The sequence below is a fragment of the Onychomys torridus genome, chromosome 6 (assembly GCF_903995425.1).
Source record: "Onychomys torridus chromosome 6, mOncTor1.1, whole genome shotgun sequence".
NCBI lineage: Eukaryota > Metazoa > Chordata > Mammalia > Rodentia > Cricetidae > Onychomys > Onychomys torridus.
Window position 1 is genome coordinate 128,406,653 of NC_050448.1, and position 25,223 is coordinate 128,431,875.

Genomic DNA, 25,223 nt, shown 5'->3' on the forward strand with positions numbered 1-25,223 from the left:
TGCCCTAGTGACTCAAGACTCATGACAAAGCTGCAGTAATTAAGAGTGGGCAGCATCTGTACGGAGACAGACAAGGGGTTGACACTGACCAGGCTACAGAGAGCAGAAGCAAATGCGCATGTTTATGGAAATGTGAGTATAGCTCATGGGGAGGGGAGATGAAATTTTCAGGAAACAGACTGGAACAGTTGGTGTCAGTGACTTTTTATCATATTACACAAAAATTGTGGCAGACATTCTGAAAGAGTTAAGATAAAACAAAGGAAACTATTAATCAAGAGTAGTGGGGGGGCTGTCAGAAGAGGGGTGGTGCTGTAATCATGTGGGATGGAAAATGGGCTTTCAATCAGGAGACACCACGGACTGAAAGATGACGTGACAACACATGCAATCAGCCACAGAACAGTGTCTAGGACAGAAGATATCCTGATGGGGAGACACTCACCCTGAAAGGGCCCTGATAAGAGACCAGAGAAACAATTCCACTCAAGTCTAGCTCTGGGAGTCTTCAAGTTTACTGTGGTTACTACAGCAGCCTGAGAGCCTCAGGAGAAGCCCTGTCAGCAGAAAGACCACCCTAGCACAGGTGATTCATGAAAGCAGTGTGCCTACAGCTCCCTGCAAGACTTGATGGCAGCTTAGCCAATGGGAGAGTCTCTGCTCAGCAATTATTATTGCTTATGTAACTGTGGGCAGGGGATTTTGAATCTTATAGTTTTCAGGATTTTCTAAACCTTGTAAGTTTCCTTTACTTGGGCTTTGTATGTTTTTGCTGATTTCCTGAGTCCCCGGAGCCTTTCAATTTGCTCCAGGAGGGAGTGTTTCAGTTGGGAGCAAATACCAACACCAGGACTAGTCATCAAAAGGAAAAAGAAGCAAAGGAGCTCAGTGAAAAAGTAGTCAGATGAGGTGAATGACTAAAAGGAAACAGGAAGGTGCTAACCTTCATAAGGGATTGGGAACATGCAAATCAAGACCATAATGAGGATGGTTTGCACCCACTGATTGCATGTTCATAACACTGAAAAAAGTGTAACTAGGAAGAATAGGTAAGAATATGTCATATAGTACATTGTAAACTCTTGAGAGCACTAAGAATGGGGTACACTGACATCAGAGAAAGGGGGAAGAGGTGAGTGTTTATTAAGTGAGAGAGAAAGCTCTTGGGAGCAGAGAGGGGACTCACTGGTGGGCTGCTGACAAAGGCTGTATCTGGGGTATATTTATAGGCTTTGGTGGGCTCAGATCAGTTTGGTGTATACAAATTAAGTGAGAAGTAAAGACCAATTAGGAGAGGGCTCTCAGAAGTGGGAGGGGCTCTCAGTTAGGTCAACAACCCCACTACAGACAGCTGCTGTGGGAAAGTGAGCCCCCTGAGGGGAATCAGTTTCCAGTTCCATGTCAGGTATCTGGTCACTGGCTCCAGTCACAGCCAGGATCCCTTTGATCTCCATCTCTGTGTATTATAGGGCTCTATTTACCCTCCCCACCCCTGTCCCATGAGCATGCAACCCAATGGTATGGAATAATGGTGAAAATAAACTAGTTATATGAAAAGAAAATAAACACACAGGAAAAAAGCAAATTTCAGGAGACTCTATGAAGCCAAACAACACAGTGTTTGTAGACGCAAAATGTGTAATAGAATGAGTTAGAACGCGATGGGGTGGAGATGTGGAAACTTGTGAGGTTAAGAGGAGCATGCAAGTGGCTTCAGGGCTCGTGTGCCTGCTCCATAACTTACATATCTGTGCTTATTTAGTGAGTACCAAATACTACAGATTGAGTATTCTGATGGAAATTATTACCCATAAGATTAAATTTATGTCAAGAACTCTTGATGACAACAGATAAAACTCCAGAAATAGACTGTCCTTCTCTTAATCTGCTTTCCCCAGTGAACAGTGTTATGGCTTTGGGAAGTTACTCAAATGTCTTGTGCCTCAGCATTTACAACTGTAAATGGGAACAGTGAAAATATGGGGCTATTTTGATTGCTAAATGCATAAATAGAAGGAAAAGCCCATGGCAAAGTTGGATAATAAGGCTTGCCAAGGATCAACTTACATTAACAGTGGCTTGGAGGGCCAGCAACTTATCACCTATTATTCTCAATTTTCTTATTAGAAAAAAATGGTGGGGGGGGGGGGGTGGGATTGTGGCAAAACAGGATACGTGTTGTAAATGATGTATAAAACACACTAGATATTTAGTAGTGTAGTGTAATATTTTGATTTATCCTCGTAGATTTCCTAATTTCATGGTCCCAGAGATGTAAAGATAACTTTGTGGGGAGCAGGCATGCTCCCAGGACAGAGGGGTAACTTCACAGGGAGCAGGCAGGCTCCCCGGACAGAGAGGCACAACATGCATGAGGTTCTTCACACCACCCCCGTTGAGAGTCTGTCTGAAGTCCTGTTAGAATGACTTTCTTAACAATTCCATGCACCATGTGGGGAAATGTCTAATTCTGGTCCAAGAACAAGCACTGTCCTTCCATGCAGAGTCTTGAAGCCTCTTCCTCAGCTTCAGCAAATGAAATTGAGACAAGTGATTGAGAGGCAGACAGTGAGAGCAGGGAGTGTCCCCAAGCTCAAGAAGGTGACAAGATTGTCCTTTAGAGAGAAGCCCTGTTGCTCACCTTTACCGCCTCCACAGCCTTGCCCTCTCCTGCCGCCAGGAGTAACAGGCTCCAGGAGCTGGCAGTAGTGACTGCAGAGTCCTGGGTACCTTTCATGTTTTTTCCCTCACTTCCCAATAGGGATAAAACTTCGGCTATGAGTGTATCTTTGATTTTGATAGGCTTTCCAGCACTTCACAACGCAGTTGATCAGGGTGAAGGCGAGCTGTTTCTTGCCTCTTTTTAGCCTCTGCTGTGCTGTAGCCATTAGACTCAGAGTCCTTGCTGCTTTTTTGCCTGTCTGCACTTGCTGTAGCATTTGTCAATATTAAATTTAATTTGTGCTCAGAGCACTTTGCTACCAGGGAAAACACAAAGCTCGCTGAACTTTACCTTCCCTGTGTGTTCAGTCCAGCCAGCATTAGCAAGCCTAATGAACTCTGCAAGGTTGTCCTACCCAAATGTAGGTCAACTCTGTTGACTGAACACATTGTGTGTTTAGAAACTGACCTTGTAAAACCCACTTGAAATTTATCTACCTCACAACTCAATGGATCGCTTGTTCTTCTACAATAGAATGTATTTGTGTCTAAGTATCAATCCAATGGGTCAACATTAAAGTGGTCAACATCAACAACAGACATTTATTGAGCGCCTATTGTGTGCAAGGCACTGTACTAGGTGTGGGGCTACAAAGACAAAGGAGAGACAGCCCCTGCCCTCAAGGAGCTTACAATCTAGTCTAACAGACACACACATAGAAAGACAGAGGACAATCAAGGTAGCATGTCATACTGGGGCACAAGTACAAAACAGGATCTCAGTCTGTTTTTATTTTCATTTACATTTCAATACCCTGAGTAGGTGGGGGAGTGAGCACTCACCTTCTAAGCCTTCAGAACAGCCTCACCCTTTCCACTTCCGATGTCTTCTAGTGTGCTAAAACCTAGGCCATCTGTAACTCCTCTTGTCCCACCTCCTCAGGCTTTGCATTTTAGTTTTTTAGGGTTTTGTTTTTGTTTTTGAGAAACTTCAGAGAGGGTGACATTCTGTCCTGCTTTGTCCAAGATGACCCTCCATGTAGGACTTAAACTCCTTCCTTTCCCAGTGTAGGCCAGCCAGGAGGCATAGCTCCAGTACCTTTGTCTTATAGTGGGGTAGACTCCTGCACCCACCATGCTACTGCTCTAGGAGACCCTACATGGAGTCTGTTCCTACACAGGTCTGGAGTTAACAGCCACCGGGAAGACCTCACCAACACAACACTGGAGGTTTCTAGAAGACAGAAGGATCTGGAGAGGTTGATGGCAAGGAGATGGGCCTCCAGAGAAGCAGGAGGATGAAGGAAAAGACTAGTGGGTGTGAAATGTGCAGAGCAGGAAAGAGGCTTGGACCTTCTGTCAGGGTAGGACTCCCTTTGGGAGTCCCAGGGTCACTCACACATGGCAAATGTCTGGAGAGGTACAAAATAGGTACATAGGTATTTAAACAGCCCTGTCTTCATCCTAACAGAATTTCTACATTTTCTTTTACTCCCTACCATTCATTTACCTTCTAAATAGTCCTTTGAAGTTGAAATATAGTATTTATTTCCATATGAAATTATTTGTTTGTTCTGATGTGGTTCAGATGGCTCAGAGACAGGGAGGACTGGGAGACAGAGGTGCCATGTCTCTAAAACACAAATCCGGCAGGAACCTAAGGATTCTGAGGCCACACAGCTCACCCTTTAGGGCTGTTGGTTTTCATTTAGTTTTATGAAGCACTGAGCTCAGTGTTTTCAGGACCTGTTTGTGCCTGAATCAGTCTACTTTTATGCTTAGCCCTAAGGAGTAGAGAGCAGGGTGAGTAAAATACGGGGCTTAGCTCCCGAAAGCCTGTTTGTGGGAATGGGAATCACACAGCCAAGTCCCCACGCAGCACACTGAATATTTACCTCCTAATGTTCTTTTAATGTGTGCTTTCTTGGGTGAATATTTACTGTAAAATATTAAATGTGAGATTCCTCTTTTTATGGGCCATTTGAATTGATTGATTTTGTTTGTGAATTCCTGTATCTTTGCCCATAATGGCTATCTATTGTAATGGCCTCTGCCAAATGTTCTTGTGTTGAAATAACAGAAGCCATGGATCGGCCAGCTGTGGCATCATATTACCGTGGTCTTAAAAGATAGGAGGCGGCTGATGATGCCGCTGGGGAGAGAAGCAAAAGGTATGTAACATACCAAGAGTGACTGAGGCTTCAGATAGCCTGATATCATGCCGTCTGTAAACGGGGTTGTGTCTTTTATCTCAGAGTTTATGTTTAATGGTGTTGAATGGCATTAAGTCTGACAGTTCTGAAATGATAGTGGTAAGACGTGAATTCAATTGCCCACAACCAGGTCCATCAGCACAAGCTATCAGAGCTCTCGGCATTTTCCTTAATGCTGCAATAAAACCATGACCCAAGTGGTAATTTCTTACACTTAGCTACACCATGTTTTTGAAAAAAAAATATGAATTTAAAATTTTTTCTGTGAAAGAGCCAAGATTCTGGGCATTTGGTTGCTTCTCACTCTTTTGACTATTTGAGAGGAGGAAATTACAAAAGATGGTCTTATCTTGATATTATTTGTGGCCTTTTTTTCCTTTTAAAAAAGAAAGCCACAAAACCTAAAGATACTCAGATATGTGTAACAGTAGGTCAGGTGATATAGTTACATTCTGGCAGGTATGCTTTTCCAAATTTCCCTAAGTATAGGAATTGTCAAAGGACCCACTTACATTTCAACAAATAATCTCTTCAAGGGATTGTGAAGGTGACCTGTCAATCAGTGGTCTGAAATTCATACTCTTCTGCTTGTGTTCATAAGAACACTGCTCAGAGGCCACACTGTGGTAGAATAAAAGTAAGTCATCTTTCTACAAAAACTCAGAAGATACTTGAAGAATGAATTCCACTATGCCTTAGACAGCAATTTCAATTTTAAACTGACTTTTAATAACTCAAGCCACACCACAATTATACTTGGTTTCTGCTGTCTGAATACCTGGACTGTATTTGCACCTCCACAATGGTACTCTGCATAATTAATAGTTCTACTTAATGAAAAGGAAAGGGACATTATCACTAATTAAGAAGAGGGAAAGGACTGATGATGTGAGACACCTTTAATCACAAGCCCTGTCCTGTTTGTAAAGTAATGCTGTTCCCTCATGGCATTAGCTGCTGCCTTCAAATCTGCCATTAGATACACTAATGCTCCGTTGGCAGCATGCAAAGAAAAGTCTACTATAGTCTTACTTTTCCGAGCAATATAACTTTTTAAAATGAAAATCTGTAATGCTATTGACCTTGGATTTGAATGAAGCGAGTGAGTGAGTCCTTCCTATGACTTCTAAGACTTGCAGCCAGTGGGTCAGAATGGTTCATGGGATGGTGAGCTGTGAGCTGAGGAATGACTTTGTGATCTCTTCTTTAAAAAGGGTAGCTTTTGGTAATTACAATCAGGGAACATTCAGAAGCCTCCACCCCTCGCTCCTTCTCTCACTTTCTTAGAGAGGCAAGGGATAGAGTTTAGACAAGAAAGACCCTGGAGGAAACCTGACTTCTGCCCAGAGGACCTAACCTTTCACCCTGACTTGAAATCTTCAGCTACTGTCAGAGTCATGTCAATCAAGTGTCTAATCCTCATGAAGGTCAGTGAGAGGCTCAGATAGCCTTAGATTGGCAAGAGGAACTCTAGGGATCTTCTGGTATATTCTAAAGAAGAGGAAAGCAGAACTTGAAGAGAAATTACTTCTATCAGTTGCTGCTGAATAAAGCTGTCATATCTTGAAATTCCTCTCATTAGCATCTTCTTTATTTTAATGACATAGTTTTTGGTTTTCAACTTTGTTCTTTTGAACATTTATGTATATTGGAAAATGTTATAGCTGTTCTTGTTATGAAAGAGCAATTTGCCTGAGCCAAGGGGTTCAAACAATGCCACACATTTCCCCGTCAAATACAGATTTCAAGCTAATAATGAGCATTGTGAATGCAGTAACTCCTCAGCCTGATTCTAGGCCATTCCAACACCATTCAGGATTAAAGAGTCAGGAAGAATAAATTGCCACATAATCATAATCTATAAAAATACTGCCTAGAGTACACTAAAAAACTCTCAATAAATAAATAGCAGACATTTGCTTTATGAAAATCATTGGAGATGTGCTCTTCAGAAACATGTCCATACGCTCAGGCTTTTTACAAAACACAGAGTCTGACCAATGACAAAGATATAGGTCAGGTTAGGTTATAACCTGATTTAAAAAAAAGTCTTTTGACGTGGATGCCTGTAAAGAAACACAATTAAAGGTGTTGGGCTGCTCCTGCTTCGGTTTCGAAGGCAATACTTCCACCCTGAAGTGTTCCTAGCTATGGCAGTGTCACTGAAGCAAGCGTTCAGTTTCCTTTTCAAAGAGACAATACTCAATTAGGATGTGTTCATTCTGAAACAGTCTCTGGCTGTGGGTTCTGTCCATGGTGCTGAAGGGCACCACTGTCCAGTTTCCATTCTCTGCCTGGAGTTCAAGTCCTTCCTGTCGTGGCTGATGGTGTGGACACCACACCTTACTTTCTGGCACGTGTACCCTCAGAACACAGGCTTATCCTCAGCATGATTCACAGGGGGTGATTCTGGTTTCCAGTCTGGTTGAAAAAAGTGAATGTTGAATGTCCGCGCCCAGTTCTTAAACACCCGTTTCTCTGTGATGAAACGGTGGTGACTGCCCTTCCGGCCACGCTCATGCGAGAGGTACATTGTACATTCATCAGGTCCAGAAGGCTCGTAATAATGATAAGGTACTGAAGGGTGCTTAGGATCCCTGTGGGAGGAAAGTGAGATAACTGTTAAAGCAGAACAGAGCAAAACAAAACAAAAACTCAAATCATACACAACATAAAACGTGCTTTTTCATTGGCCAATTCATAAAGGATGTTATTCTTATAAGCTGAAAGACACAAATCATATTTTCTCATCAGATGAACTTCAGCAGATTTTTTTTGGTGCTGAAGCAATAAGAAAACAAAAAGGGTTTTGAGGTTGTAAAACAAGTGCAGCATCAGAGAACTTAGAAATGTGCTGTTGGAGGCACAGGCTGCAGGCTATAGACAGTGTGTGTGTGTGTGTGTGTGTGTGTGTGTGTGTGTGTGTGTGTGTGTGTGTCTGGTTATACTAATGCTTCTAGTTGCCACACTTATTACTAAACTCCCCAAAGCCTGAGAACGTTGGAAACAAAAACAAACCAGTCTGTTTGCCTTCCCACCACAGCACCCTGTATCCACAAGGTCTTCCCAGTGAGGCATGATTTAAAGGACAGTACCTGACCTGGCTCCTCTCTGGAGTCATTCCTGCAGCTGCTCCAACCTTGCTCACTCTACTTCAGGCACACTAAACTTTCTAACCGTCAGCTGTACCAACTGCTGTGGAATAATCCTCTTGTACACAATAAAGATTTGTCACTAGAATTGATTTAATAAGCACTGATTAGCCAGGAGCCAGGCAGGAAGTTAGGTGGGACAATCAGACTGAGGACTGAGATGAAGAAGTGTGGAGTTGAGGGAGACTCGAGCCAGCCACCCAAGAAGCAAGACGCAGGAGGACTGGTAAAGCTACAGCCATGTGGCAATACATAGATTAATAGAAATAGGTTAATTTAAATGCAAGAGCTAGTTAATAATATACCTGCATTAACAGCCAAACATTTTGTATTTAATATGAGCCTCTTTGTGGTAATTTGGGAAGTGGCTGTTGGGAATTTGGAAACACATGGATGGGACAGAAAAGCCCCACCTTCATTTACAACTGATCTTTTCCCTACCTCAGAGCCTTTGTACTTGAGGATGACCACCTGTCTGTAATCTTCCTCATGAGTTCATCCTTCTCTCTATTGGAAATCAAATGCATCCTCCTTGTGATGGTTTGCCTGAGAATGGCCCCCATGGGCTCCAATATTTGAATGTTTGATTCCCAGTTGGTGGACTGTTCAGAATTAGGAGGTATGGCCTTGTTGGAGAAAATGTGTCATTGGGGGTGGGGGCTGGGGTAAGGTTTCAAAAGCCCATACCCAGCCCAGTCTCACTCTCTCTGCCTCCTGTTTGTGGATCAGGATATAAGCTCTCAGCTATTGCTCCAGCACCATGTCTACCTGCCTATTGCCATGCTCCCTGCCATGATGGTCATGCATGGATTAAACCCCCAAACTGTAAGCAAACCCCCAATTAAATGCTTTCTGTTATAAGCTGCCTTGGTCATGGTGTTTCATCACAGCCAAGGACAGTAACTAAGACATTCTTTGAGAGTCTCACCTTCTAACCCCTTCACTCCATCCAGTTTCCTTAGCGTATTAATCTCCTCAGAACTGTTGTTTACCTATTTATTGTCTGCTGTGAGGACAGAGATTTATCTCATTTCTGGGACTCTGCCTAGTATGGAGGTAATAAACAATGTTTGAATTTCTGTCCTTGGATGGAGTGAGCAGCCGATTGCCACACCACTACAGATATTTTTTCCTCCAATGGTTCTAAGTCTGATTTCATGGGGCAAAAATGAAGACAGCCAGCAGGCAGACACTGTTTTAGTTCCATTGTTGTGGGTGGACCATATGTCCAGTGTCTAGTGTCCCTTGGTCCAGAAATTCTCAACTCCCCTCCCCCATCCTTTCAGGAGAGACTGACAATCCTAGTATGTTTTTATCCACCACCATCTCTGCCTCAGATAAGAACACTTGATCAGTGTCTTCAAGGTAGTAGATCCAGTTCTAACATGTGTGTGTGTGTGGGGGGGCTTGTTATAAAGAGACAGATATGCTCTGGTATTAGACTATTGTTCATTATAGAATGGTGCTCCCCCTTCTTCTGAGCTTGAACAGTAGACAGATTCATCAAGGCTTCCATCAGACAACCTTTGCTGTTTTGAGCCACAAGGCATGTCCAGTCTGCTGCCATGTGTGTCTCAAGATATCTGGGAATGCAGCCTGACATGTGTGTAGACCACAATGGCATGTCATAAGGCCACAGGTCAGACATTCCTGATAGGGGAAGGAGCAGGCTGTTGAGTAAGACTCTTGCAGTGGCCTTTCAAAACCTGATGTCTGTAGGCTATTCCCAAGATGCTCCTCCTGCTAGCTACCTCCTATTCTTTTCCTTTGAAGGTGATCAATACTCAGATGAGTTTTAGAGTAGCAGCCTTCCTGGGGTCAGAGATTGAAGTCTTTTATCAGGAGAGGTGTCAAGTCTGTGGCTCTGACAAGAATAAACCTCTGGGCAGCATCTCCTTTCAGGTTAAAGTTGTTCCAGGAAGAGAGATTTATTTCTGTCATGCCAGCCCAGATGCTGTGCTGGGTTAACCCTCTGCATCTCTAATTTAAGCCTGTCTTGGATCAGGGACTGCTCCCCTGCCCAGTCAGTCACTGCAGATTTCACTGACTTCCTACCCTAGACTCGGAATACTCTAAAGTTCAGTAGAAAACATTTCCAGTACAGCAGACTCATCTTGGAGAAAATTCAGGTTGGAACCGGCCACTACTCACAAACAATGAACAAGAAGGAGCAGAGGAGCTTCATAGTGAACCCTGCCTGTTGTCATAACACATTAGAGGCTGAGGCAAGAGGATCACTGTGAGTTCTAGGCCAGCCTGGGTCATAGAGTGGGACCTTCTCTAAAGCAAATATAAAACAACAGCAATGCATAAAAAATCAAGACTCAAACAAGCAGAAAACAAAACAAAGCAAAGCAAAACAAAAACCAAAGTGTATGCATATAAAATCCATCTCTCTGTGTGAAATCCTTCTCTGCAGGTTCATATAGCACGACTGGGGAAGGCTGCCAAACTCACCTGCCATGCTATTACAGGGGTTATTTTTCCTTTCATATCAATTTGGCTTTTCAGTGTGATTCACCCAGGTTTTAGGCATCTTATTGGCATCAATCTACTAAGGAAACAATTAGCTTTCTAAAAATATCATGTGATTGATGCAGCATCTGGGAATAGAGGGTAATTGGAAGTCAGCTAAAGGATGCTGGGGATCAATTTCCTTATCCAAGAGGGCCATCTCTTTGAGTGAAAGCTTATTGAGTTCCATATTGATCACCTACAGGGAGATTAGATTTATGCATTTGGGTACCAGGGTTTCAGAGGTGTCCAAGTGGCTATTCATGGAAGTGAAAGTTATTTTCATCTTTTAACACTTAGTCCAAAGAATTGAAAAATCCTTTGCTAGGCTTGGGAATCCAGAGCTAAGAGTAGGAACTGCCCTCTAGGGTGGGAATCTGCCCTCAGCTACAATCCACCTTTCCATTCAGAAAGTCCTCCTTTGCTTCAGGTCATAAGCCCTTTTGTTGCATCTCCAACATGCCTTTCTCTCTTCCTATTCCTCATCCCATGAAAACCATCAATGTCTGTGAATTTCCATATGCCAAAGCTGTGTTCAAAGGGATTTGAGCTGGCACTGGACTTCATGTCTGGGGCTGGGCTGGGGCAGACTGGCTCAGAGTAATTCCTCTGTCTGCCTTAACTTCTTAAAACCAAGTTCCACAGTCTCAACTGAAGGAGGGCTGGTCTGCTCTTTCTTTTTAGAGACAGCAGATGAGGAGGGTGAAGGAATTAGCATATACTACATATGGAAGCTTTAAGGAACTCTCACCACCAGCATGCTGCTGCCATGGATTCTGGTTTTAGCCACATGGAGAAGTCCCAGCACAAGTGGTTTCTGAAGTGTCTTTAATTTTGAGCATCAAAATAAATATCAGCAAGATTGGATAATCTAACTCATGACGCAAAATAAATATCTACAGTCCCATGCGGATTGCAATAAAGAACTGAATAAATAGTTAACAAATGGAGAAGTAGCCTGCCATTTCAAAAGAATTCCAATTAATAAATATAGAAAAAAGGAGGAGATTCAGAATTACTCCTAGGACAGTGTAGTAATTGTTGAAAACAAAGTGTGCCAACCAACCATTGGTAGGAAGGAGTTGGGAGAAATATGTTATCTGCATGGTCTTGATGTATCTCCCTCAAGACATGTGCTAATGACCTTGTTAAAAATAGTCACTGTACAATGAGTAAATTCAGCAGGAATTCTGCCAATCAAATGATTGTTAGTAGTGAGAGGACAGAGACACAGGTTCACATTCCACCCTCTCTAGCTTGAGGAGTTTCCTTGGTAACTTAAAGGGGCCTCAGCTTGGGCCAAATTAGGATTCGTGGCTGTGGTGCTGAAGGAACTCTAGAACCCACAGTTTAGTGAAGCAAAGTTGGTGATATTATTAATGATATTTTTAATGCAGGCTTAAGCATGAGGATTAAAGGAAGGAGAGGCACTCAGAAGAGAGTAACACATGTTCAAGTGTGTGCTCTGAAGAGAGTGCAGAAAAGTAAGACATACCCAAGCATGGATACAGGCTCCTCAAGGGAGATAAGCAATTAATTATCCCAGAATTAGCCTTTTGCACCATTTTAGTGGCTCTCAAGTTGTCTCCCAAAAGGCCCTTAAGAAGTCCTTTCTTTCCTTCCTCTCTTGATGAGAGATATGAGGTGGCTCCAAGATGCTGACAAAGACTCAAACCTTCAACCGGATTCCCAAGCAGAGGACATTTCCCCCTTCTTATGTCCCCAAGGATCCTGCCTTAGCATCACTAGTAATAAACTATAGTTTGATAGGAGATGCTCATCACATCTGTAGCCCCCCCCCCAGGAATGAATAACAGGCTAAATCACAGGGAAATATCAAATAAATTAGATTCATGGGGAATTCTAGTGCCTGAGCACTGACCAGTACTCTTCAAAGGAGACAGGAGAGGTCTGCAGAGACTGATGCTGGCTGGGTAAGGTGCTGACATCCTGAAAGAGGTCTTTTTTGGAGAAGATAGAGGCTATTAGCAGAGCCACATAAGGTTTCACTGAAGTCTGGAATTTAATTGAGTAGCACACTGATGTTAATGTCTCAGTTTTGGTAATCAGACCACAGTTATGCAAAATCTCAGCACAAAATAGTCAGAGGAAGGGCAAATAGACTCTTTATGCACTACTTTGGCAGCTTTTGTGTGAATCTAAAATTATTTTAAACACATATATTATAAAGGCTGTATATTTTGTTATTTATATATGTATTTCAAATCAAACTCCTTAGGATATTCTTTTCTATTCTATCCATACAGCCAGAATAGAGAAGATGTGTGTGTGTGTGTGTGTGTGTGTGTGTGTGTGTGTGTGTGTGTGTGTGTATGTATGTATGTATGTGTGTGTGTTCCTGTATGTGTGTGTCCATGTATGTGTGTGTGTGTCTGTGTGTAAAACAAATCTTAAATGGTCTTATTAATGAAAACAAACTCAGAGCCAGGTATTGGGGTGAACGCTGAAAGGTCAGAGAATCAGAACATGCCACAGCTACCTCACCTCGCCAACTTCTCAGCTGATCCTGTTTCCTCAAATGGGAAGCCTCTGAGTCCTCATCCGAATGGATCTCAGCTGAACTGCTACTAAAAGCCTATAAGCTTAAAAAGACTAAAGTTCCTGGTCCTCATGCCTTATATACCTTTCTGCTTCCTGACATCACTTCCTGGGATTAAAGGTGTGAGTCTTTTCCAAGCAAGACATGAGATCTCAAGTACTGGGATAAAAGGCATGTGTGCCACCATTTTCTGGCTTCTATGTCTATTTAGTGGCTGTTCTGTTCTCTGACCCCCAGATACATTTATTGGGGTGCACAAAATATCAACCACATCTGTGTGTGTGTGTGTGTGTGTGTGTGTGTGTGTGTGTGTATGTATGTATGTATGTATGTTACATGTTCACACAAGTGCTGCCATGTTTGTGGAGGACAGAGGACAAACTCAGCTGCTGTTCTTCGGGTGCTTTCCACTTTATTTTTTGAGATGCAGTCTCTCATTGGCCTGGAGCACACCGAGCCAGTGAGGCTGGATGGTCAGGAAGCCCTAGACATCTACTGTTTCTGCTCTTCAGTCCTGGAATTGCAAGCTTGTGCCAGCACATCTATTTCCCCCATAGGTTCTGAGATGCCAACTCTGGTCCTCATGATTACAAGTAAGTACTTACTGGCTGAGTCAATTACCCAGCCCAAGGGGACACTGGCTGAGCCATCCACTCCAGCCCCAGGGGATACTGGCTGAGCCATCCACTCCAGCCTAAGGGGACACTGGCTGAGCCATCCATCCCAGCCCAAGGGGACACTGGCTGAGCCATCCATCCCAGCCCAAGGGGACACTGGCTGAGCCATCCATCCCAGCCCAAGGGGACACTGGCTGAGCCATCCATCCCAGCCCAAGGGGACACTGGCTGAGCCATCCATCCCAGCCCAAGGGGACACTGGCTGAGCCATCCATCCCAGCCCAAGGGGACACTGGCTGAGCCATCCATACCAGCTCAAGGGGACACTGGCTGAGCCATCCACCCCAGCCCAAGGGGACACTGGCTGAGTCATCCACCCCAGCCCCAGGGGACACTGGCTGAGTCATCCACCCCAGCCCCAGGGGACACTGGCTGAGTCATCCACCCCAGCCCCAGGGGACACTGGCTGAGCCATCCACTCCAGCCCCAGGGGACACTGGCTGAGCCATCCATCCCAGCCCCAGGGGACACTGGCTGAGTCATCCACCCCAGCCCCAGGGGACACTGGCTGAGCCATCCACCCCAGCCCCAGGGGACACTGGCTGAGTCATCCACCCCAGCCCCAGGGGACACTGGCTGAGCCATCCACCCCAGCCCCAGGGGACACCTCAGCCAGTATTGACATTGCAAGCACCTCAGCGCTTAGTTTACATGCTCTGTTTCTATCTCCCTCAGCCTTCAGGTAATCATGAAGCTCCCACTGTACAGATTAGTGTGTGTCCCCCAGGTAGAGCTCAGTGCCTGGATTTAGGCACAAAATCTGCTCAGGGACCACCCAAGTTGCCAGACTTGACCATATCAGTCCAGAGGCCTCAGCACTCTCCATAGACTAACCCATTTAATCTTCCCAATGGCCCTGTAAGGAACATGCTAAACTTAGGCATAGAAAAACTAAAGAAGTTTCAGAGCCAAGATGGGGACCAACATTAGCTCACTGTGGACACACTACTCTTCAGAGATGTTTTATATCTTGGCTAAACTTCTGTCTCCCAGGTGAAGTCTCTATATTAATGGTCCCCATGTTTCTGCCTTCCCTAGCTGCAGGCAGAAAGAGACAGCTTACTTCCTGTTACATTCTTCCAAGGACCACTCTGGAGGACCTTCTGAGTGGTGTTCACTCTGTGTGCTTTATCTGAGTGTTAAGCAGGTGACAGGTTCATGCACATTCTGTTCACCAATATAAATGTCATCAGGAGTTTGCAATGTTCCATTTTCTAAATATACTTTGCAGGTAATCTGAATAATCAGGGGGTATTATATTATGGAAATGCAGGGGAGGGATATTTCAATTCAAGGATTCAGAACATTCCACCTCAAAATATGATGTCTTCACATTGAAGAGACAGCAGATGCAGTCATTCTTTCCCTGCCTTTTAGAGACCTTTAGAGAATTCTTGACCTTCCTGTAAAATAGACCATAGAGCCTTCAGCCCAGAGGAAAGAAATGGCCTTACCTCAAGGCGTAGAGATGACAAGAAAGGCTGGAGAAAGTCGCAGGAAATCGGCCCGATTTATCATCCCCAGGCCATACTTCTTGTCTAATATTGCTTCACAGATGTCTACTTCCTCAAAACTAGCCTGAAAACACATTTCCCTATTCCCTAGAGCCTGGGAACTTTCTAGACACACTTCTGTGTTTGACATAGTACCCGGCATGTCTGAAACTCAGGAAATACTTGAAGAGCAGAGAGGAATTAACAGTGGCTGTGTGCCTGGGTTACTCTGCTCTTGGTCTATACCAGAGCCCTTTAGAGAGAAACACTATCACAAAGCAGCCCTGCCTCTGCCTGTGGGACTCACTGTGCCACCTGGATTTCCTACTAGCCTCTTCAGCAGGAAATTGGCTGGTTGCCTCAGAAGCCTGTGGCATTACCACCAATCTGGGGAGCACGGAGCACCTAAGCCCAGCTGTTTATCCTTCATGGGAGAGCAAGCCACAGTGCTCTCCTGAGCCCCCATCCTGACTCCTAGGTGGCACCATGATGTTTCAGAGAGATCCACCCCTGGGAGACAGCAGCTCATGGAAGCAGTCTGTCTCAGGAATGCGTTAGCCACACTGTGGCAAAGCTAGAAGATGTGGTGAGCCGCCACGGTTCTGCACACTGTAGTGTCATGCTTTACTAAATGTGAGCCACACAGGTGGCATCACCATTCTGTACCTGCCCACCGTAAGTGTTGGATTCTGCTCAGGGGACCATTGCCAAGTAGGAACTGTCCTGCTGCTTCTGCTGGCAGCTTTATTAATGTTCACTAGCTAATAATTCTAGCAGAATCAACTCTCTGGTATTCATGATACCTTTGAGATGTCCTTCACATTATGGATGAGATATTAATTTAGTTCTATGACAGTGATCACTCTGAATCATTTCTCCACTAATTAATAAGAAATGATGGCTAGCAGAGAACTGTAAACTTGGTAATGTGCTAAGTATGACCGGAAATAAGATTATTAGGTAGAATTTAAATGCTTGGCCCATTATTATCACAAATAATTTACAAAGGAAAATGATTTTAAAAATACTCACCATAACTTAGTTTAGAAAGCAATGATAACAGAGCTTTCCTGCAATTTATAGTCCATTCAAAGGATGGATTAGGCTCCCTATCTGGAGACGGCATGATTTAAGGGGCTACAATATACAGAATAATACATTTTGATGCTGTCACTGGGGCAGCACACCATTAATTCTCTCTAGCTTTCTGAATATCGATGGATATGAAGTCTGGTAAGGGAGGATAGGTGGGGGCTGGCACTCAAGCCCCTCTCTAGGGATCCAGTGCTGGCCTCTACTGACAAAATATGAAGTCGCCATTTGCTAATTATGCCTTCCATTCATCATGTCCTTTTATTTGACTTGCAATTAATGTTTTGAATCAAATTCTTTTTCTCTAGATTGATTTTTAATGTATGTGTGTCTGAATGTATGTGTCATGTGTGATGGCGCCCGTGGAGGCCCAGATGTTGGAAACCTAGAGCTGGGGTTACAGGAGGTTGTGAGCCACCTGCTGTGGGTCCTGGGAACCGAACTCAGATTCTCTGAAAGAACAGTGTGTATTCTGCTGAGCCATCTCTTAGCCTCCAAATCAAATTCTTGAACTCCCAAAGAAGAGTCTTTTGGTTTGTCAATAAACTGACTATACTGAATATACACCATGTCCTAGACATGACGGCAAGATCTAAAGATACAAATGGGGACTGACACATCACTGCCTTCTCTTAATGAATGGATGGGTAAATGAAGGAGCTGAAGAAGCCATTGGTGAGCTGGGCAGAATGGAGGTACAGTAAGGCCAGTGAGCCTGCAGGGCAGACTCATGCAGGAGTGGAAGTTGAGCTATAATGGCTAAACAGGAAGGTGAAGGGTTAACAAAGTGGGTTCTTGGGATCTGCAGTTCTCTGTTCAAATCCTGCCTCTGTCCCTTATCAGCTCCAAGACCTTGACTGGTCAGCTGTTTCAGGTCTGTGGCCTCCTTAGTAAAATATTGGAACCAGCATTATGCTTCCAATTATCACAAGAGTTGATGAGTTATTCCATGTGTTTTATCTAAGCTCAAGGCTGGCTTGGGATGTGTGCACAGGAAATAGAAGCCATTACTTAGGAAAGAGCCAGCAGTTTCCAGGTAGATGAAGGAAGGAAAAAATGGAACTTCCATGCTGAGGGTGGAGTGGGGTGTGTGTGTGTAGGTTCAGCTCTCTGACAATATTTTCTGCATGGCTGAAATAAATTTGTGTGGGTGGAGAAGACAGGACCAGAACAGTGTGCAAAAGGTGCATCCTGAAGGGCTGCTGGACTAAGCTAGAGTATGGACTCTGTTTTCAAGCTTTGGGAAGCCCGTGAGCTGTGCCAAATGATGCGGGTCACAACTGCGATGAGATCGGCCATCCATCGAAGGGATAGCTGAGGAGGAAAACACCCAGGGTTGGTAAGAGCAGTGTGGGGCAACAGTGGGGAGTCTCCATCAGGAGGAGGAGCTGCTTGCTGCTCCCACGGCTTTCAGCCAGGAGTTCAGTCCCCAGGTCTTGCACATCCTCCTTATCCGCCACCATGGCCATCTACTTCTCCCCTTAGTGGTTTTTGAATATGAACACGAGACTAATCTTCTTCCCAAAGGGCCTATTTACTCAGTACTTTTAGGTCCTACTAGGACTTTTCTTGTTTCTGAATGATTACTCAAGGTAGCTGAGGTTCATGGGGTGGAGACAGCCAGACCTCAGGTAAGGCCGGTGAAGAGGGCTTCCTACACCACCCTACACTTCACACCTGCAGCTCAGGGATTCATGGGCTCCTCAGCTGATTGCCTCTCAAAGAATTCAGCCCTACCCCAAACCCCACATTCCCCTCTGACACCATGCAGAAGGCTGCTGATCCAGGCAGTGTCACTGCAGTCAGGCTGCTGGGCTAACCATGACAGTCAGTTCAATCCTTTGTCTCTCTGTGCTTCTGTTTTCCTGGCCATAAGGAGGTGACAATTACATTGTCCCAAGAAGCTCGTGGACACTGTGTTCAGACTAGAAAGTGGTGTGATTCTATCTCAGACCAGGGAGGCTATCAGACTTCTTATCTGCCAGGGGACCTCTGGTTGCAGAAGAATTTTATACAAGAACCCATTTATATAGGTCTGGGAGGGTTTTCCTTTGGTCGAGTGAGGAGGGAAGTCCTTACCCTAGGCATGCCACGACTCCTCCAAGTTCACTTGAAAAACTAAGGATGGATATTTCAGAAAAGGTCCGAGTCGGCTGCCCTGACAGGCAGATGAGCATTTTCTCCACAGGTACCACCCGTGTAACCTTCTGACCGTTGTGACTAAACTCTGATCAAGTGGGATTCAGGCCCTGAAGTCAGACCCTGTCTCATCCGTCTTCCCTCACCTCCCCAGCACCCCACAGGGGTTAGTGAGATGAACAGAAGTCTCTATGCTTAGTTAATGGATGGCTTCTCTTGAAGATAACGATTTATCTTCATTTAAAGCAGTTAATTTGTAAAATTGATCAGTGGCTGAAGTCTGGTGCCATGGTAAGAATTGGGGAAACTCTGAGAAGCCAGAGAATGGTTAGTTCTCTAAAGGTAGCCTGTGATAGTCCCCATGCAGCTGGCAGCCTTACGTGCAGAAAAGAGACCCAGACTGAAAATCATTTCTGTCCTTCCTTCCCAGGACCCAGCCGCCCTCTGTAACTGAGCACTGTTGTGCCCTTGGGGCACCTTTACAGAGTGTGCCCACAGGTCCCCCGTTTCCAGACTAGGGAATATTCCCTCCTGTTCCTCAAGGCAGTGCTGAGCTCCCACCAATTACTGGTGGACTCATCATAAAATCTCAAGACCACTGCTGATGCCCCTAGCATTGTATAGAGCTGAGAGCTGAAACTTCTGAGATATGGTCACCGACTAGCCTGACCAAGGTGACCAAGGACTAGTGAAAGTCAAATAACTTTCTCATGACCACAACTCTCTTACAGGCAGACATGGCTTGTTTGACCCATAGGAAACAAGAGAGTGGGGGACAGAAGTCACCTCCCCGATATTTAAAAAGTACCTGCTATATGATGGAGAGTGAACATCCACTACCTGGTACCCTGCAACTCTAAACATGGAATCAAACACACAAGACTGACCATATAGAGGTCTCCTTCTGGGGCATTCAACCAACTCAGGGGCCATCACCATATGAACCAGGCCAAACCATTACTAACCTTGTGATATAATACATCTTACCTCCTACAGTTTAGGGTGTATGCATGGTGTTGGTACTCTTCAGCTACTTTCAACATGAAGCCAAAGGTAGAATGGTTCAGTTAGAGACAGACTTATAAGTTGGTTTTTCATTCTCTGAAATTTTCATTATTTTCAAAGGTCATTTGATATTAGATGAGGACTGTCAAAAATGCCATTTAATAGCCACGTGGTGAGTGACATCACCATGCTCACTGTTAGTTTGATGTGGGTTAGGCTTATGAGAATCTCAGATGACAGAGTTGAGTCCTAAGATTCTTTGAATCTTCTACCAAAAATCTTGACATCTTTCAAAGTAACTGCGAAATAATGCTTGGGAGAACATTAACTACTTGTATATCTTACATTATAATCAGTAAGATTAATCACATACTATAGTCTTTCTTGAGCACTGTATGCAGGGAACTGTACCCACTATCTCTTCATACTCCCCATAGCCAGCTTGTTTTTATTTTTATTTTCTCAGAAGGGAAGCCAGGCTCAAGGTCACATAGTTGGGAACTGGGTCCTTGTCACTCATCAGCATATATTGAAAATAAAAGGTGGGTATAAGTATGAGTATGTATCTCTCTTTGTCTTCTCATCTCTGGTATTTAATATTGATGGTTACCTTGACAGGATTTAGACAAAGCTAGCAGATAGACTTCTTTGCATATCTGTGAGAGAGTCTGGGGACTGGTTCATTGAGATGGGAAGATGCGCACTAATGTGGATGGCGTCATCCTATGGCTTGGTTCTTGAACTGCAAAATGATCAGAATGAGCTGAGCACCTGTATCCATCTCTACTTCCTGTGGGTACAGTGTGACCAGATGCCTCAGGCTCCTGTCTCCTCGACTCCTGCCAGCATGGACTATATCTCCAAACTGTGAGCTGAAATCGACTCTTCCTTGCTTAGGTTGCTATCATTGGATATTTTACCACAGCAATGGAAAGTCTATAGACACACCTTCCTACTCTTCCCTGAACAGCTATGGCTAAGAGAAGATGCTCCCAGGAGTGCCCAAGCCTGACCCCCGTGCCACCTGACACTGTCTGAGACACAACCTTGGCAGGACCCTTCTGCTCAGAGCATCTTGTCAGGTAACTGCTGTTCCTTCTCAGTAGCAGCTGAGGAGCCAGAGTCCAGAGCTGGAGGCAACACATGGCATGTTGACATTATCTTAATTTCCTTGTTAGTATCATTCCATAGATTGTCACCATCCTAATGTACATGAAGTCATGAGGAACTAACTGTGAATAAGAGAAATGACATGTTAACTTGCCTTTAATTTGTTTTCCATAATAAATGATATATTTCCTTGAACACTTGAAGCCATTAACATTACAATTTATGCATGCTTTTTCTTCCTGGCATCCCAATGGCAATATTACATGATTATATCAGCTTTGATAGTGGCACCTTGCGTATCTTTTGTTAGACTGTTGATTGGAGGGGGCAGCTCACTTTGCTTTGCCATTCTACCTACTTCTTGCACCTTAATTGTTAAACAAGGAAACAATGCCAGTGATGTAAGTGATAAGGACTGGATAAGGACCAAATCTAGCATGCCTCACAAGGCATCTTTCAAAATACTTTGCATGCATTGGCTTTACTTAATCCACCTAGGACACCCTGTGGTGGCTTCTATTATCAACAGGCCCGCTTCTCCACTTGAGGACAAGGAGGTAACTCACTCAAAGTTGTTTTAGCCTCACCCATGGTGGGCTTGGGCCTTGCAATATGGCTCTGGTGTGGGATGCCTTTGTGCTCAAGGTTTCTCTGTTCATGCTTTTTCTTCTCTTCTGTGACAGACTCTAATATACCAACAAGGAATCCTATTGTGCCAGATCTCTGTGTTAATAAGAAGAATGTGACCCAGTGGTAACAGACATGCTATGGCTTGAATACACCTACCAGAGCCAACCTTAAAATGTAATTGTCATGTTTGAGGGTCTAGGGGGAGGGCCCGCAAGGCATGAAGGTACAAACTATAATCCCAGCACTCAGGAGGCTGAGGCAGTCTGGGCTACAAAGGGAGATCCTGTACCTTCTCCTAGAAAACAGTAGGGAAGACCGGGTAGGATATTTAAGAGAAGGCTGGGTCTGGTCACAAGGGCTCTGTCCTTCTGAACAGATTAATGGATTTGTGGATCCATGGGTGATCTCTAAGGTGGGTCTTTTACATAAGCCATTTTCTGTCTCTTGTCCACGCCCCTCTTACAATGATTACTATCTGGTTTTGCATCACGTGACCACAGCACCTGACTGAAACAACCTAGGTGAGAAAGATTTATTTCAGCTCCTGGATTCAGAAGGTCAGCCATCATGACATGGAGGATGTGACAGACAAGAAGAGCTCATAGTCTGTGGGTCAGGAAACAAAGAGAAGGGAGCCCTCAGACTCAGGTGGCTTCTTTTTATCTACCTGCAGCCCATGGGACTGTACTGTTGCTTCAGTTAATCCTCTTGGGAAAATACCCTCAAAGACACACTCAGAGATGTCCTCAGTTGCCTAGGTCAACTTGGCAGAGATCGACCTTCATACTGTGTCCTGGCCTTCATCATCATAACCCTTCCATCTTGGACAGGCCAGCCTCTAGAACCGTGAGTTGAAGAAACTCTTATTCTTTATAAGTAACCCAGTGTGTGGCATGCTCTAGTAACAGAGAGGTGACTAACAGATATGATTAAGTCCTTTTCCTTATTCCTCATTCTTGCTGAATTTATTCAAAGTATAATTTTTGCCTGAAGACTCATGACCTTGAGGCATTGTTAGGTTGAAGATCATGAAAGGATAGGCAAGCATATATTTGCTTTATGCATGTCAGTTACTCCTGCACAGGTTTGACCAGCTGAAGATCATGGGTGAAGTCAGCAGGAGGCCATGGGCATTCCTGAAAATGAAAGTGCTTCCAGAATTGAGTGGCCTCGGCACTCACATCACACCTGTGTTTTCTTTCCACAACCCAAGCCCTTTTCTGGGTGCTTCTTTTTCTGGGTGCACTTTTCTTGGGCACACTTTGCCTGGGCACAGGTCAGGAAGGCATCAAGCAGTAGAGATGTGTGCACTCCACCCTGAAAGTGATAGATCTGAATAATCCTGCCTGTGATTTTGGCTCTAGGAGTGTGAGCCAAGGCTAGAATGTGGTAAGAGAAAGAGAGCCAAAGGGATATTTTAATTTCAGAAAACAAGCCTCTCCAGCCAAGGAACTGCCCCCATGAACTGATTTATAAATTACACTTCTGTTCCAAGTGAAAGAGAAACTCATACTTCTTAATGCCTGCTCATCATTGATATTATGCCAAATATTGTATTACTTTTGACTGAGGACAAGTGAAGGGCATGAGATGGACTAATTCTCCAGGAGCACAAACAAAAACTCTCAGTATTTTATATCACATAATTAAGTGCAGTTTCCAGAACCGGAACTTGGGACTTGCTAATCCGTTGCCCTGAGAAGATGCTTAGATGTTTTTTGAGCTTGATGTTCAGAATCAGATTCTTTCTAAGCCCTGCACAGAACTGCTGATGAAGAATGCTTGCAGATCAGTCCTACCTGCAGAAGTCTGGGGGCACCATGCCATAAACATTGATCCTGTCGCAGAGCTCCAGCGCGATTGTCATAGTGAACCAGCCGGTGCTTAGCCAAGTGTTGGAGATCTTCCTGGAAGGAACAACGGTGAAGTCTTCACTCCTGGTAAAGCAGTCCCGGATCCATTGCCATGCAGGATCCTTTCTGGAGTATGGCTGACTCTAAAAAGGTACCCCAACCCTAACACACACACACACACACACACACACACACACACACACACACACACTTTATACACTTTCTCTCCCTCTCTCCCATTGGATAAACATCTGGAATTTTGCTAAACTGAAATCTCGTATAGTAGAATCATAACTGATGTTGGTGCTTGAGGGATTTCTACATCATTAAGGATAGTTTGAATGTTTAGGTGTGTGCTGTCATAACTCAAATGTAAGATGACAATATCCATGTGGCTATTTGTTATTAGAATACTTGACTAGGAATTCTCCCTGCACTGCTAAATAAGCTAGATAATGAACAATATAAATACAAATGAGCATAAGATCCTGCTGTCTCTCTATTTGTTCATCCAGCCAGTTATCTATCATCTATGTAAGTGTTTAACTAACATTTATCTATTTTCTATTAATATTTGTCACCATCATTTATTCCTATATAACATCAATCTATCTTTTGTTCTGTCATCTGTCTATCACCTATCATTTATCTATCACTTGTTATCTACCATCTGTCTATTCCCCATCTACCCATTTATCAAGTATGTATATACGAATATGTCCACCCATCCACGCTTCTGTAAGAGGTTGTCCCCAAGCACACTAAGTGCACCAGCCCAGCATCCTAACTGAATGTCTTTTCTTAGGAGGAGCACATGGATTTGGGAAAGGTAGAGCATCTACTTTAACTTTACCTAAGGGCACTCAGGGCCTTCTGAAAACGTCTGAGTCCCAAATCAACAAGCTTAAGGAAATACATCTGTGCACTTTGCCCTTCATTAACATGTCTATTCAGACATCTGTGTGGAGGCTGAACAACATGCCCAGCCAAAGGAGACCTGTGGAGACGCAGCACCAAGGTCTAATTTGAGTCCTGAGAATGCCCCACTGGTCTCCGTGCTACACTGCTGTGGAGGTTAATTTCGGTTCTTTAGGGATTGATGCCTTTCTTTTTGCAGTGCCCTGGCATGCCTCATTAGCCAGCTCCAAACACCTTATCCTCAAGGTCAGACTGTCTGACTTTGCCCAGCCACACAGCTGTATGTGAGGGGAATAGCAGATCTGCAGAAAGGGCTTTCCAGATGTGCTGTAAAGCTCTGCACGTTGAGAGGAAGACTTGAACAGTTTCCTTTATGTCCCTTCATGCAGGGATAGGAAAATACTTTTAAGAAGGTTTCTGCCTTGTAAAGTGCCTGACAGACATGGGTAGGTTACAGTTTCAATTTCAAGTTCTTAAGCCTTAAGACATGGGTGGGTTACAGTTTCAATTTTGAGTTCTTAAGCCTTTACCATGTTTTCCTGCACTCTACTGCTTCCTGCCCAAGCTTGTTACAGCCCCTACAGATGAGGATAATGGGAACTTTACTGTCTCCTGTTTCTCTGAGTGCAGCTGGATGACCTGAGGCAGTTGCTGCTGATCTCTGAGCCTTGGTATCTTATCTACAAAGCAGGATGGGGTGCTCTGTCCTCTGGCCATTTGAGAACTAAATTAGAGAGTGTTTGCAAAAGGGTCCAAGTGGGGTGTGCTGACACACAGAGATCCCTCTCTTTTCTCCTGGCTGCTTGGGTGAGTGAACAAAGTAAATAACTCAGCATTCCTTCAGTGCCATTTAGTACCCACAAAGAAAGCCCTTCCAACCCTCTGCTGTGGGGTAAGGAGGAGCTACATCAGAATCTAGGGTGGCATTTATAAAGAACAGATGCTTCCAGCTTTTGTAGGCATGAATATATCCCTTTCCTCTCACCAGGGAGATGCCTTCATAAGGCTGTGGGAAGGAGTGGATCCACAAGGAGAGGGAAGAGGGAGAAAACCTTGGCTTGAATGAGAGCCCATGTTCACATCCGTGCTGTGTCAATGACTGGACAGTCGGTTCTTCCTGGACTAGTCTGAGGGATTACTAACCAGGAAATGTGGAGCCCAGGAAGAGAACGACCCTCACTCGTCTCCCAAGATCCCTGGGAGATC

The 25,223-nt window shown here is 44.3% G+C and overlaps 1 protein-coding gene across 2 annotated transcripts in view; it reads right to left on the reverse strand.

The window, feature by feature from the left end:
- Nucleotides 1-3,235: 3,235 nt before the first annotated feature.
- The window catches only part of St6galnac5 (ST6 N-acetylgalactosaminide alpha-2,6-sialyltransferase 5), a 168,364-nt gene continuing 146,376 nt past the window's right edge, over nt 3,236-25,223 (reverse strand). Inside the window, exons 4-5 of one of the 2 annotated variants that reach the window (XM_036190625.1) lie at nt 23,046-23,153; nt 3,236-7,471 (exon numbers count right to left, since the gene is read on the reverse strand). In XM_036190625.1, coding sequence (XP_036046518.1) covers nt 7,240-7,471; nt 23,046-23,153 — 340 coding nt within the window. In that variant the 3' untranslated portion in view covers nt 3,236-7,239. The remainder of the gene's footprint in view (nt 7,472-23,045; nt 23,154-25,223) is intronic. The other variant, XM_036190627.1, reaches the window with a different exon arrangement.